Source organism: Telmatherina bonti (genome assembly GCF_933228915.1).
Source record: "Telmatherina bonti genome assembly, chromosome: 23".
In the NCBI taxonomy this organism is placed as follows: domain Eukaryota; kingdom Metazoa; phylum Chordata; class Actinopteri; order Atheriniformes; family Telmatherinidae; genus Telmatherina; species Telmatherina bonti.
In genome coordinates, this window is record NC_136632.1 from 24341180 (window position 1) to 24355898 (window position 14719).

Genomic DNA, 14719 nt, shown 5'->3' on the forward strand with positions numbered 1-14719 from the left:
TCTCTTGTGTGTCACAAAAAGCCAGGTTTATTTGAACTCATTCCTGAGGGACAGATGTAAAGACAGGCACACATACACACACGATGTGTGTGATAAAGAGAAACTAGAGGCTTAGAGAGTTTGGACAGAGGCAGGATATCAGCGAGGCTTTATTCCCTCAGCTGCAGCTTCGACAGACTTTCCTGGATTCACTTTTACTCTCAACTTTTAAGCAGAGGGGTCAGCACTCGAGACTTTTCCAAAGAATGCAGTGAGATTTTTAATGAGACGCGTTTTCTGCCTCTGTGTTCGGGCTGCTTGTAGAGCTCCATCATCATATATGTCCTGCTGTTAGCTCCTAATGCAATCTCACAGCTTTCCAGGCAATTCTAAGGCTGCAGTTTTAAGAGAACCTCCATTCCCATTTTCTGTTGACCTAATTATGACAAACCTTAGATTTGACTCCTGCCAGATGGAGACAGACGAGCTGCGTCTGAACATAAGGAGGGTTCATACCGCCATACAAGTGCACTGCAGAAACAGTCACTTATCTTATAGTACTCAGACTAACAATTACTCCACATTTACTGCGCTGGTTGTTTTTGCAATCAGCAATCGAGCAAAGGTCTTAAAATGTTTTTTATTGTTTAATTACAAGATCTTTAGCTGTAAAATGAAGGACTATAATACCTTCTTCCATGTCGTTTGACGTGTTTGTGGATTTCAGCTCCTTGTTTTGACAGCATGAGATGTGTGCAGTACCTCAGATCTTTGGACACACGAGAAAGCAGTCTGGATAATCAGCTCTAGTTACGTCTGCACCAGTTTCTTTATGTCTCTGGTTCTGATGCTGCAGAACTGATTGGACTTATGGAAGGATGTTGAATGATCTCAGCTTCCTGAACCCTTTATCATTCATACTAACTAAACTAAAATCTGTTTGTTTTGGACTAGAATAAACAGAATAAATGTCTTTTAGCAAACTGTTGATGAAAAAAGAAGTTGATAATAAAGTAACAGTGAAATGGTTGAAATGTGAAACAGTAGTGTTATAACACACACTTCAGTTTGCGTTTTACATACCTAAACCAGTTGGTAGAGATGCTCTGGTGTTTATTTCCTCATTTTTTTAAAAGAAATTTATTAAAGCGACTGCAAGTTGACCCCTACCAGGACCGTAAAGGGTTAAGTTGTTCCATCCCTTCTTGCAGATGCTTATGTGTTGCATTTCCAGTTTAGTTTGTTGACCGGCTGAACTTCGAGGTACTTGTATTCCTCCACCACCTCCGCCTCTCCTCCCAGGGTCTACACAGTGTTTTGTTTACTCCTGTTCCTCCTGAAGTCAACAATCATCTCTTCTGTTTGTGTTCAAGATGAAGTGATTGTTTCCACACAATCTCACAAACTGACTGTCCATTTCTCTGCTCTCAGCATCTTGTACATCTCTGAAACACCTCACAGCTGCAGAGTAATCAGAGTATTTCTGCAGATGACAGGACGCAGAGTTGTGTTGGAAGAGAGAGAAGTGTTGGGAGTTCAGTCCCGTGTGGTGCTCTGGTGATGCTGATCACCATCTCAGACACACAAACTTTGTTTTTGCTTTTCGTTCTGCTGATGTGTTTGATGGGAAAAAGCTTCTTCGTGAAGCTTTGATGCGGCTGCTGAAAGTCACGTCTGAGTCTATCAACACTCCACGGTTACAGACTTGTTAGTAGTTTTAATTCAATATTCAGTTCAATTCAGCTTTATTTGTACAGCGCTACTTCACAACAATATTGTCCCAGGACACTTTACATACACACCATTTCAAGCCAGTTCATACATATCCTATAATAGAAACCAACTGATGGCATCGAGTCATGACTTCGATCCAATCCCCCATCCTGAGCTGCACACGGCGACAGTGGGAAGGAAAAAACTCCCCTTTAACAGGAAGAAAACCTCCGGCAGAACCCGGCTCAGGGAGGGCAGCCATCTGCCTCGACTAGTTGGGGTGGAGAGGACAGGAAAGACAGATCAACATGTACAACTGCACTTATTCAGGAAGACCTGCGGGAAAAAAAAGAGAAATAAGTTAGAGACGGCAATATTGTCATATATTTATACATTAATATATTAGAGAAGTAGAGCGCGGTACTTCTCAGTGCATCAGGTAACATCCCCATTGCTACATAAGTAATGGTTGGCTAGACTACCCATAACTATAAGAGCAATGAGCAGAACCTGGACAGTTGGGTCCCTTACATGCAGACTCCAACTCAGGAGATGCTCATATCCTAACTATAAGGTTTTCATCTCGATCTTAAAACAACCCGACTCCAGGTGTTTACCAACGATGATCCTCTTCTCTTTGCTACCAAACAGAAGAATCTCAGTTTTATCTTCATTTAATTGTTAAAAATTCTCTCATCCAGATGTTTTACTTGCTCCAAACGCTGACACAGTAAGTCTGTTGGCCTAGTGACAAAGACATAAAGTTGTGTGTCGTCTGCATAACTGCGATAATTGATGTTTAAAGGAGCATTCTGTAACTTTCTGACCTGGACCTGTTTGATGACACAGTGACATCTATTATGTGCTTCTCTAGAGCCGCTGCTACTCTGCAGCGTCCCGAGGCTGAGAAACCACATGGAAACGTTTACATTCGGGACGCAACGTGACGTTGCGGCAGAGTTTTGCGTCACGGTACAACAAGGCTGTTTTAAACACGAAGCACAATAAGAATAAAAGAGCGAGACAAAACAAGAGTCATTGTATCAGAGTAAAATCAGTCAAAGTCATCATCTGCTGGCTAGATAGAGCTAACAGGTCAGGTAGGATGCAAGATGGCTGCAGAATCAGCTTTTAATAGGGGACATGTGGTTGGAAAATGGCAAAAGTTTTGACATGTGTCTTTAACTTTCATAGATTTTGACCCATTTTAACCATAGAGGTCCAAGGACTAACCCCTGAGGAACTCCACAAGTCATGGCCACTCGCTCAGATTCATAGAAATCAAAGGAGGAGTTAGACTCAGATTTGAAACCTGGATAAAAACAAGCCTGACTTTCACTACTAGCATCTATTCAGTTAGAAATGAGGGCATGGATACGTGGATTTTCTATCAGATCTGCCCTCACTGTAGTTATCCAGCTGTTTAAGTTGCAGGTTGAGCTTTTTGTCGGTCATATGATGGCAGTATCCTTCATTGCTGCTTTAACACTACATTTTAGACTCCAAGTCTTCCATCCTCATGGCTTCATTTGTCCTCCAACACACTCAAGGTTGTCACAAATCCTTGCAGCTTGGTGAGCCGGCATAATTTCCACTTTCCAGCTTTGTCAGTTCACTCCATCATTTCACACAGGAAAAAAACAACCTTTATTTACAGAGATGGCACCATCTTTTATGCTGTGAGACTTAACAGTCGCTGCTTTTTTCCTCTTTTTTTTGTTTACAGTAATTTCTCAAATGCATCAATTTAATGTTTTAATCATGTTACTGTCCTGTGCTTTTTCACAAAGACAAAGTTTTCTGCCTTTACAAGCTGTAAGCAAGGATTTCATCTTAAACTGACTTACATATATGAAACCCCAAAACACATGCACACGCTCACACACACCTTTGACATCCAGTTTATTCCTGTGCTGACATCAGCGAGGCTTAAAGATCCCGAGCAGGAGGATGAAAGCAAGAAAAATCTGCAGAGAAAGAAAAGGGGCGAGGTGGCAGGCAGAGCAAAGAGACAGCTGCTGTGTGGAAACCAAAGATGATTTCTGCTTTGATGTGGCGGATCCATAACGGGCCCTCTAAGAAAGAGGCAGAGATGGTGAACATACCTGCCATCTTTCGGCCTTTTTCTTTTCCAGCGTTGGTGAGAATGAGAAATATGGAATTTAATGAGAGGGGAGGACACTGAAGTGAGGAGTACCAGATACTGAGGTGTTGAGCCACATTCCCAGCTGCATGACCGCCTTCACTAACAAGCACATGTTTAATGCTTTTGGGGAAAATGGGGTCTGATTTAACCCCTTTCATCAGCGTGAAGCCTCTTCAGCACAAGACGGAGGGTTTAGTCAGTGCAACAAGTTTCTATATACCTTCAGCTTGGTCTTTCAGAAGTTTTATCATGATTTATGTTAGGTTTAGCTCTCAGAACTCCCCTGTTAGAATCTGATTTTATCACAACTTTTTAAACTTTGTCTGAACTGGTATCTTTGCTTTTTATTACCTGATCTTTTTTCAGTCTATATTTGCACGAGTTGTTTCTCTTCTTCTCCGGTCTTTTATCTTGTAAAGCGTCTTTGAGTTCTTAATAAGAGCTGGGAATAAAATTTCTTATGATTATTAGTTTCATCAGGTGGTGTGGAAAAATGTAATTAGATGTTTTTTGGGGGGATTTTAATCTCTAAAGTGCTTAAAACGAACAGGCAGATTTGCAAAGATGAATTAAACGGCAGACAGTTGCTGGAAAAAAGCCGACAATCTTTGATCCGCTAAAACTCATTTTGGTCATTTGTATGTTAAAAACTCGCATCCATGCCCATTTTGCCAATGAAATTTACCCACAATTCATTGCAGCATGTGATATGTTAAACCAAATAAAGTGGAAAAATGGTGATGTTCTGCAATTGAGCAAATGCAATTGGAAAAATGTTTTCTCAAGTCCAAGCAGTCAGTAGCCCAAAGCATTGGAAAATCAAATCGAAAAATTGAAAATTGGGATTTTTTTTGCTTCACAATTCTAAAAAATCAATTTTTTATTTTTTTTAAAATAAATTAAAATAATCCATCAAAGTTTTTGTCATTTTTATTTATATTGATCTTTTTACTTTTCTTCTTGGGCATTATAGCAGTGGAATGATGGTCTGGTTACTGCGTTGTTTTTTCCTCATTGAAATAAAGAAAAATGAGCAATAAGTTTTATACATTTTTTTGTTTTTAATCTACAAAAAGCAGCAATATCAAAGAACTGTGAGAATCTCAATTTAAATCAAATCGGCAACCAGAAAATCTGAATTGAATCAATTTGGGACAAAACAGCCCTAGCATTAAACATGCCTCTGGAATGAAGTCCAGCGCAGCGCCAAAAGTCGGGCGTACGCCTCCCTTCAATGCCTCTGCTTCTTTTTTTCCAACATGGTTGTTTGTTACATTTCAATCATCACTTTTAGCAGTAAAATAGCGTGCACAGCTGTCAGTGGATGTTGCAGAAATGACTTAACAGAGCAAGTTGATGATGTAAACATCACTGTTCCAAATCTGCTGTTTTCCTACGCTTGTAGTCTGCTCCTTTACATGCACTTTTACTAGGTGCACACTTCATAGAGCACCATAGGGTGTTGTGCAGGTTTTGGGCCAGAGCCAAAGTCACGTCACACTAAGTTTACATCTGCAGCAGAGAGCTAGATTAATCATTTATCACAGTTTGTTCATGGAGCCTCTCCACCGCTGCAGGAAAACTTTTAATCCGTTATTTCCAGATGATGATGTCAAAAGCGTCTCCGACACTTTGCCATGGAGACAAGCAGGGACACGGAGATCACACCAAGTTTACCAGTTTTTATTCCACACTGTACGTTGTCCTTATGATGTGACAGAGTCATCAGAGCGGCTGTGGAGATGAGGCTGCAGCACAAAACTTGTGCTGAGAAACATGAGATGTGATTAGCAGTAATTGTGCTTCATTTGGGATTTCTGAATATTGTGCTGTACAGTAAAAATGGATTATAAAAAGATTTAAAGATTTTTCAGACTTACAACTTTAGCGAACGGTTAGCTTTTAAAGCTACAGACTTGTGATATCTGTAGATAAGTGAAGAGGCAGGTGTCTGGAAAGACGAGTCCTGTCCGGCTAATAAATCGCTTGGCAATGAGACAAACTGAGGTGAATTCAGTTTGCAGCGAGCAGAAACAGAAGATGTGCCGTCAGAATTATCTAATACCTGCTGCAGAAAAAAAACTGTGATTTTCCAGTAAAACAGAAGTGATAATGAATGAGTATGATGTGGATTCAAGCAGTGTGAGACATCGCCGTGGCAACCAGGAGAAGTTATATGATGCACTTTTTAACCTTTAAAGGACATAAATGTGTGAAAGTGAGTGCAGGGGTTTGGAGCTTCTGTTTGAACCGAGAGCATTGTTTGTGCAGAAAGATGTTTTTACAGGGAGCATGATGTTACTGAACACTACAGGCTTGTTTTACAGCCACAGGCCACGGCTATAATTAAACACTCCCATCCGGACTAATGGAAGCAGAAACTCAGAATGTCAGACAACTAATTGCTACACTCTGTCTTTCCTTTTCACACACAAACACACACTTCTTTTGTTGGTTTTTTTTTCCTCAAATCTAATCTGGCTCTGCAACTCTGACTTTGAGTTTGTTGCCGCCTCCTCCTCCTCCTCCTTCCTCCAGTAAAGGATGTTCTGGCTTTAATGAGAAGCTCCTCATTATTGCCTCTCATTGGTCTTTTCTCCAAGCTTTCAGTCTTTCTTCCTCGACTTTCTGCTGCTGTCAGAGCGTTAATGCGTTAATGTATCTGCTTTTACAATATAATTTTAAATATCAAACCTAAATATGATGAAAGTGTTCATTTTGTTTTGCATTACAGACCGAACACAATTAAACATGCTTAGAAACGTCCAGTTTCATAATATGAAGTCTTTAATAAGATGTCCATCCATCCATCCCATCCATAACATCCCATCTCATCCCATCCCATTTCATCCCATCCATAACATCCCATCTCATCCCATCCATCCCATTTCATCCCATCCAAAACATCCCCCCCATCCCATCTCATCCCATCCCATCCCATCCATAACATCCAATCTCATCCCATCCATAACATCCCATCTCATCCATCCCATCTCATCCAATCCCATTTCATCCCATCCATAACATCCCATCTCATCCCATCCCATCTCATCCCATCCCATTTCATCCCATCCATAACATCCCATCTCATCCAATCCCATTTCATCCCATCCATAACATCCCATCTCATCCCATCCCATCTCATCCCATCCCATTTCATCCCATCCATAACATCCCATCTCATCCAATCCCATTTCATCCCATCCATAACATCCCATCTCATCCCATCCCATCTCATCCCATCCCATTTCATCCCATCCATAACATCCCATCTCATCCAATCCCATTTCATCCCATCCATAACATCCCATCTCATCCCATCCCATCTCATCCAATCCCATTTCATCCCATCCATAACATCCCATCTCATCCCATCCCATCCATAACATCCCATCTCATCCCATCCATCCCATTTCATCCCATCCAAAACATCCCCCCATCCCATCTCATCCCATCCCATCCCATCCATAACATCCAATCTCATCCCATCCATAACATCCCATCTCATCCCATCCCATCCATAACATCTCATCCCATCCCATCCATAACATCTCATCCCATCCCATCCATAACATCCAATCTCATCCCATCCATAACATCCCATCTCATCCCATCCCATCCATAACATCTCATCCCATCCCATCCCATCCATAACATCCCATCTTATCCCATCCCATCCATAACATCTCATCCCATCCCATCCCATCCATAACATCCCATCTCATCCCATCTTATCCCATCCATAACATCCCCTCCATCCCATCTCATCCATCCATCCCGTTCATCCCATCCCAACCCTTCCATCCCATTCATCCCATCCATAACATCCCATCTCATCCCATCCCATCCATAACATCCCATCTCACCCCATCCAGTCCCATCCCATCCATAACATCCCATCTTATCCCATCCCATCCACAACATCTCATCCCATCCCATCCATAACATCCCATCTCACCCCATCCCATCCCATCCATAACATCCCATCTCATCCCATCCCATTTCATCCATCCCATCCCAACCCTTCCATCCCATTCATCCCCTCCATCGTCTCATCCCATCCCATCCCATCTCATCCCATCCCATCCCATCCCATCCATAACATCCCATCTCATCCCATCCATAACATCCCATCTCATCCCATCCCATCCATAACATCCCATCTCATTCCATCCATCCCATTCATCTCATTTTATTCATCCCATCTCATCCCATCCCATCTGATCCCCTCCTATTTATCCCATGCATCCCATCCATCCATCCATTTTCTTAACTGCTTTGTCCACTTCACAGTTGTGGGAAGCTGGTATCTATCCCAGCAGTTATTGGGGAGGAGGCAGGTACACTCTGGACAGGTCACCAGTCCATCACAGAGCTTTAACAAGATGTTAAAACAAAAAGTGACTTTTTTTTGTTTGTTTTTGGGGTTTTTTCTTTTTTTTATTTTTTTTATTTTAGAAATATTTACCATTTATTACAATGTGCTACGTTATTATCTTAGTTTCTGGTGTCCATCAAGGCAGAAGATGAGAATCAGATTGTGTTCGAATGGATTTTGAGCAAAGTTTTACTGTAAAGTGACACCAAATGTCTCCATGCAGGGCCGTTATGAGTTAATGAGTAAGTGACTGAAGATAGAAACAATCATTTTCTTTGCATATCTTTAATTTTTGTTAATGAAGTATCCAACAAACTACAGCAATATCTAGATCTGTTGTATGTTGATGGGGAAAAAAAAACAAATATAAGGCAATAAATAGATGTTGCAAATTTAAAAAGAAAAAGCTCAAAAGTTCCCAATAAACTAAACTTTTGTTTTCCTGTCAAGGAGCTCCTTCATCTGAAATGTTTTCCACCCTGGTGTAATAAACAAAACAGAAACAAGGACACAAGTGAAAAGAATTTCAAAATCAAAACAAAGAACAAAATGAAAAGACTTTAAAAATAATAGAATAGAAATATAAATGACAATAAAAGCAGAAGCTGAAAGTTGAAGATTTTTCAAAAAGCTCTGATTTTTCAAAAAGCTCTGATGTTATGTGAACATCTGCTTCACCCAAACTGAATTATTCTGCCTCTCATAACGCTGAAAGTGTTTATGGAAAATAAGATTATGACATAAAATGGAGAACCCCCTTTACTGATAATTTACCTGTGATAAGATGGATTTTCTTCTCTGATCAGAAATATGATCACTGTTCACTCTGACTGCAGCAGTTTGCTTCAACTAAAACATTTAAATCAGGTTTTGTATCAGGATTTTTTTTTTTTTTTTTAAACTTTCATATTAGCAAAAATTAGCAGTAAGCTAAGAAAAAAAATGATCCATTTATTCAGACTTTTACAAAACCCATAAAATGATCCCATAATAAACCATTTAAGTTGTTAAATCACAAACATTCAAGTTAGTTTAAGAGTTGATGAAATGTTTCCTCACAGCAACTCGGCCTTCGCTAAACATCTTTGGAGCCCAGCGGGAAGGTCCAGCTCACATTTAAATACCTCCTTTCTCAGAAATTGTATGTTTTTCTCTCAGGAAACGGGCTGAATAAATCTGTTCTAATTTGTTTAATTAGCTGCTGCAATAAACAAAAGCATGTGAAATAAATGAACAAGTTATTTTAGCCAGTTAATGAACCAGATCATTATCTCAGAATTGATTATATGTAGCATCATGTTCTGGTGTCTGTTGAAGCGTCCACTGCAACCTGTTAAATAATAATTACACCAAAGAAAGAAAGTGTGTTACAGATGAAAATTTTAATTAAATGAAATGTTTATTATTTACTGGGGGGTAATTATGATACATGACAGTCATTAAAGATAAAATAATTAAATAAATTGTGAATAAAACATATTTATCCATCAGACGGAAACTTTTTTCTGTAATTTATATTTGTTTGTTGCAGTTTAAAGATTCACAGCTAGATGTTGCTGAAAGCAGAAAGCTTCTTAACTTAAATGAGAAAACTGACTGATTTTCTGTTAACAGACACGATGGCGCGGCGGTGGGCGTGGCAGCTTGCCCTGATCGCCATGGCAACCGCTTACCTCAACCCCTCTCAGGCCACGCTCGCAGAGTTCTCCTCCAACACACTCATCAATAACGTGGTGGCCGACCCCCGCACGGGTCGACTCTACGTCGGCGCCGTCAACGCCCTCTACCAGCTGAACGCTGACCTGGAGGTGGAAGCCCACACCGAGACGGGGCCCAGACGGGACAACAGGCAGTGCACGCCGCCCGTCACAGAGTCCTGCGAGGAGGCGGTGGATACGGACAACCACAACAAGCTGCTGCTTGTTCACGGGGACAGAGACTTGCTGGTGGTCTGCGGCAGCGTCTTCAGAGGGATCTGCTCGCTGAGGAACCTCAGCAATGTGGAGCACCTTATCTATTTCAGCGACACCAAAGGGGAGAAGTCGTATGTGGCGAGTGCGGAGGAGGGCGTGTCTGTGGTCGGAGTGATGTCATACTTCAGCAAGGATCATACAAACCTCAGTGTCTTCCTGGTGAGGATAAAAACTTACGAACACACACACACAGCTCCAAGTTTGTTTACTGAGAAAGAAATATGAATCCAGATTACTGGTTTCCAAAGTGGTTTCAGCTAGTCCAGAGGTGTCAAACTGGTTTCAGCTAGTCCAGAGGTGTCAAACTGGTTTCAGCTAGTCCAGAGGTGTCAAACTGGTTTCAGCTAGTCCAGAGGTGTCAAACTGGTTTCAGCTAGTCCAGAGGTGTCAAACTGGTTTCAGCTAGTCCAGAGGTGTCAAACTGGTTTCAGCTAGTCCAGAGGTGTCAAACTGGTTTCAGCCAGTCCAGAGGTGTCAAACTGGTTTCAGCTAGTCCAGAGGTGTCAAAGTGGTTTCAGCTAGTCCAGAGGTGTCAAACTGGTTTCAGCCAGTCCAGAGGTGTCAAACTGGTTTCAGCCAGTCCATAGGTGTCAAACTGGTTTCAGCTAGTCCAGAGGTGTCAAAGTAGTCTGCAAACTGTGTATTTGGCCCGCAAGGCAATACCAAACGACCACTGGAGCTGGCCGGCTGGTATTTTGCAGCACTCACAATAAAACCCCAGAATGCTGATATTTTGCTGTGTCAACTTGGACAGGACCCTCTCCTCTTCCACAGTAGCCATAGCAACCTCATGCTACTGCTGGCGCCATAGTGGATGGCAGGCGATCTTTCCACCAATCTATGAGGCTGATTGTTAAATCTGGAAGCTTGTTTTCATGAATATCCATTTTGACCTGCGACTTTGTCCACGTTTGAAATTTTGGCCACTGTATGTATGTTTAGTACCTTTGAGTTCGACCAACTTTGTTGTAATAAATGAGACTTTCATGAGACTTTACAAGCCAACAGATCGAACAGCATGGATAAAATCAACATGCATTGAAGAAACGGAGCAGGAGATGCAATACTGCAGGTGTCAGGTGGTAAAGTGTCCCAGAGTTTGGCAGCAGAGCAGCTGAAAGCTTTGTTAGTCACGGTGCTGAGGCGGGCAGGGGGCAGTGAGGTGAGGAGGAGGATCTGATGCAGCGGGTGAGCTTTGCAGTGGCCTTAAAGGTGAACAGGAGGAGTTTATTTATTCATTAGCTGACTGGGAGCAAGTGGATCTGCTGCAGGATGGGGGGGGTGATGGGATGACGATACGGGCAGCAGAGCTATGGACCAGTTGGGGCTTGTGAGGGGGTTTCTGGGGGGAGAAAAAGGAGGGATTTGCAAGAATTAATGCATGAGGTGACGAGGATGGAGACATAGAGGACGGAGCAAAGGTGGAAGTAAACAAACCAGTGATGCTGTTGATATGGGAATGGTCGAGGAAGACGCGCAGACTCTTTCACTTGTCGGGGGGGGACTGAGGAGCTGTTGATGGTGAGAGACTCTGTGGACTTTGGAAAATGAGTTTGTGCCCATAAAGAGGAGTCTGTGTGTTAATGGTAAATAACGACCCCCCCCGGCTGAGAAAAGCTGATCAGGCTGGTCTCCATCTGTCGGTCTGTTTGAGAGAAAACACAATAACAGTGCAGAAATCAGGAGAACTTAATCAGCTGCTGTGAGGAAACGAAGCAATCGCGGTCATCTGCTCTGTGGAGATGCATCCATCTGCTTTCTGCTCCTCTCTCAGGTCGGTAAAGGATACGGCAGTCACGACAGCACCAAGCTGATCTCCACCCGCATCCTGCAGGACTACGGGGACTGGGTGGTTTTCGACAGCATCATCGAGGCCTCGGCGGTCCAGGCCAACCCCTTCGTCCTGCGGTACCTGCACGACTTCCGCTTCGCATTCAAAGACAGCGGCTTTGTGTACTTCCTGTTCTCTCGGACGCTCGGGATGCAGGACACCAAGACCTTCACCTTCATCTCCAGGATGTGCGAGGACGATCAGAGCTATTACTCGTACACGGAGCTCCAGCTCAACTGTAGCGCCACCAACAAGTACAACAAAGTCCAGGTGACAACAAGGCTCTCTGCTGCTGTGGATGAGTTGGACGCAGATGTTGAGCTTCAGTAAAACTCCTGTATTCCTGTCTTCTCCCAGGCTGCCTATGTGGGAACACCAGGTGTGGTTCTGGCTCAGACGATGACCAGTTCAGGCCAGTACGGAAGAGTTTCAGCCTCTGACAAAGTCCTGTTCATCACCTTCACTTCCAGCGAAGACTCGTCTTTCTCAGCCATGTGTACGTCTCATTTTATATGTTCTATCACATTTTAAATGATTTTAGATAAAACTATGCAGACATGAGGAGAGAAAAAATTGTTTCTGTCAGGAAAACGTTCCAAAATGCTACTTTGGATGTTTGCTCTGAACATTTTTCTTCATTTTTAAAGGATCTTTATCTGCAGAAGAACATAAGAATGAACATATCTTCTTGTTCAGATGAAAATAATCTATTTTTAAATTCCCTAACCTTGAAATGAACTTGTGTAATATGACCAGCAGGCACGTAGCTACGGTCTGCTGAATGTGTCCTGGTCTGGGAAAGATATCAGAGTATCAAAGATATCAAAGATACCCAGTTCTTCAGCTGCCCAGTTTAATCCAAGTCAGATGTGAGAATTAAAGTGAGGATGAGAAGATTATTGCACAATTAATACTCAATAATAATAATAATTTAGACCATGTGTTTTGCTAATAAAGATGCATGGATGCTACATAGAAGGAAAACAAGAACACAGAACTCGATACATGAAAAAAATGCTCATTAAAACCTTAAAAAAGATAAGTAGTTAAATCAAAGCAGCTCTTTAAAGACGAGTTGTGACGATGACGATGTTGGATCAGAGCATCATGGATGACTTTAGGGATGAGATGAGTGTCGCAGCTGAGACGACGTCCCGTCACGTGGCGAATGGAAAGGCGGCTGTTATCAGAGGAACAGAGGCTGATGCTGTGTGATGATGATGACGATGCAAGTCCACCAGATGGGAGCGAGCCAGGTTATCCAGGGTGAGAAAGCAAGGAGGAGGATCCTGAATGAAACAGGAAGTCAGAAACGTTTGGTCAGGTGGTCGGGCGAGGAGGAGTCATGCAGCTTTGAATGTGTTGATGTTTAGGTCTAGACTTAAACCAGACTTAAACTAGACTTAAACCACCCGCCGAAAGCATGGCGGGTGGTTTCAGCTGCAGGAGGACAGACGTGGACGAAGACGGGTGATGCTGTTCAGGTGGAAGGACGCTGCTTCATGTTTGTCATACTGATGACAAACATGAAGGGATGAAGACAGAAGAGTTATTGTTGCTTTCTGTGGTCTTAATAATGGATGTGTGGCTAATAATAATAATAATATTATTATTGTTATTATTTATTAATAATGTCACTTATACCATAGATGACTTTGAGATAGTTGGCAAATACCTTCAAATAAGCTGTTAAATAGTTGAAACATAAAAGATTTTTACTTTCAAGTTACATCACAATACAATCTATATTTATTTTGGTTTACATGACACGTTAATGGAAAAATAAACCAAAAAAAGAGCCAAAACTACATTTTTCCTGTGAAAATGAAGAAGCCTACATGTTTGGACAGTAGGTGTGTAATATGGGGGAAAGAAGGAGCAGATCTGAATGGAAGTCATTTCAGGACATAAAAGTAGAACTTTCATGGAGAGAAGAACTTCCAGGTATGTAAATTTAATGAAGAGAGATCAGCCTTAAAGCATTTTAATCAATTCCTAAAGAAAGCTTTGATACTCTAAATAATGGGAATGATTTTGTTCAGAGCGAGGCAGCACAGGGAGAGCTGTGGTGAGCTGTCTGCAGACGGTTGTGCTCCTGGTTGCAGGTATGTACCCTCTGCAGTCCATCAACAACCGGCTGGTTGAGATAACCGGAGCCTGTTACAATCACAACGGCATCATCAACAACACGCTGGCCGTCTACTCGCCTTATTCCTCCAAGTCTGAGGAGCTGTGCAGCAGCAACAAGCAGGTGGAAAACAAACTAAAGTCAAATCTGTACGAGAAGCTGAAAAATATCGGCGCTGAATCAATACGTAATCATATTCTTTCCCTCAGAATAACATGGCACTTAAATACAAGTGTGGAGCCGAGTTCCTGCCCTCACCGCTGGCCAGCAAGCCGGAGTTTGCCTTAAGAACTGAGCCTTCGTTGGTCCGTAAGGGTGACATGACTGCCGTGGCTGTCGCCGTGGAGATGGAGCACACCGTGGCGTTCCTGGGCACTGCCACAGGAGAGGTAAACCTCCGGTGATTTCTTTTTGTTTCACCATTTTTTCCCTCCTTAAAGCAGAAACTGTAAATCTTTTCTCCTCATGCTTCATCTTAAATGTGTCTTCAACTTTTAGAAGTGTCTTGTTTAGAGAAAAACGCTGTTTTGAAGCCGACCTCTCTGGCGTTGGGTTCGCTTTGCGACGCAGA

General features: G+C 42.3%; 1 protein-coding gene across 1 annotated transcript in view; it reads left to right on the forward strand.

Moving 5' to 3' along the window:
• Nucleotides 1–14719, forward strand: part of LOC306773529 (plexin-B2-like) — a 270463-nt gene that overhangs the window by 191114 nt on the left and 64630 nt on the right. Inside the window, exons 6-10 of the mRNA XM_079263372.1 lie at nt 9831–10348; nt 11964–12290; nt 12378–12516; nt 14126–14271; nt 14358–14537. Of these exons, the coding sequence (XP_079119498.1) occupies nt 9836–10348; nt 11964–12290; nt 12378–12516; nt 14126–14271; nt 14358–14537 (1305 nt within the window). The 5' untranslated portion in view covers nt 9831–9835. The remainder of the gene's footprint in view (nt 1–9830; nt 10349–11963; nt 12291–12377; nt 12517–14125; nt 14272–14357; nt 14538–14719) is intronic.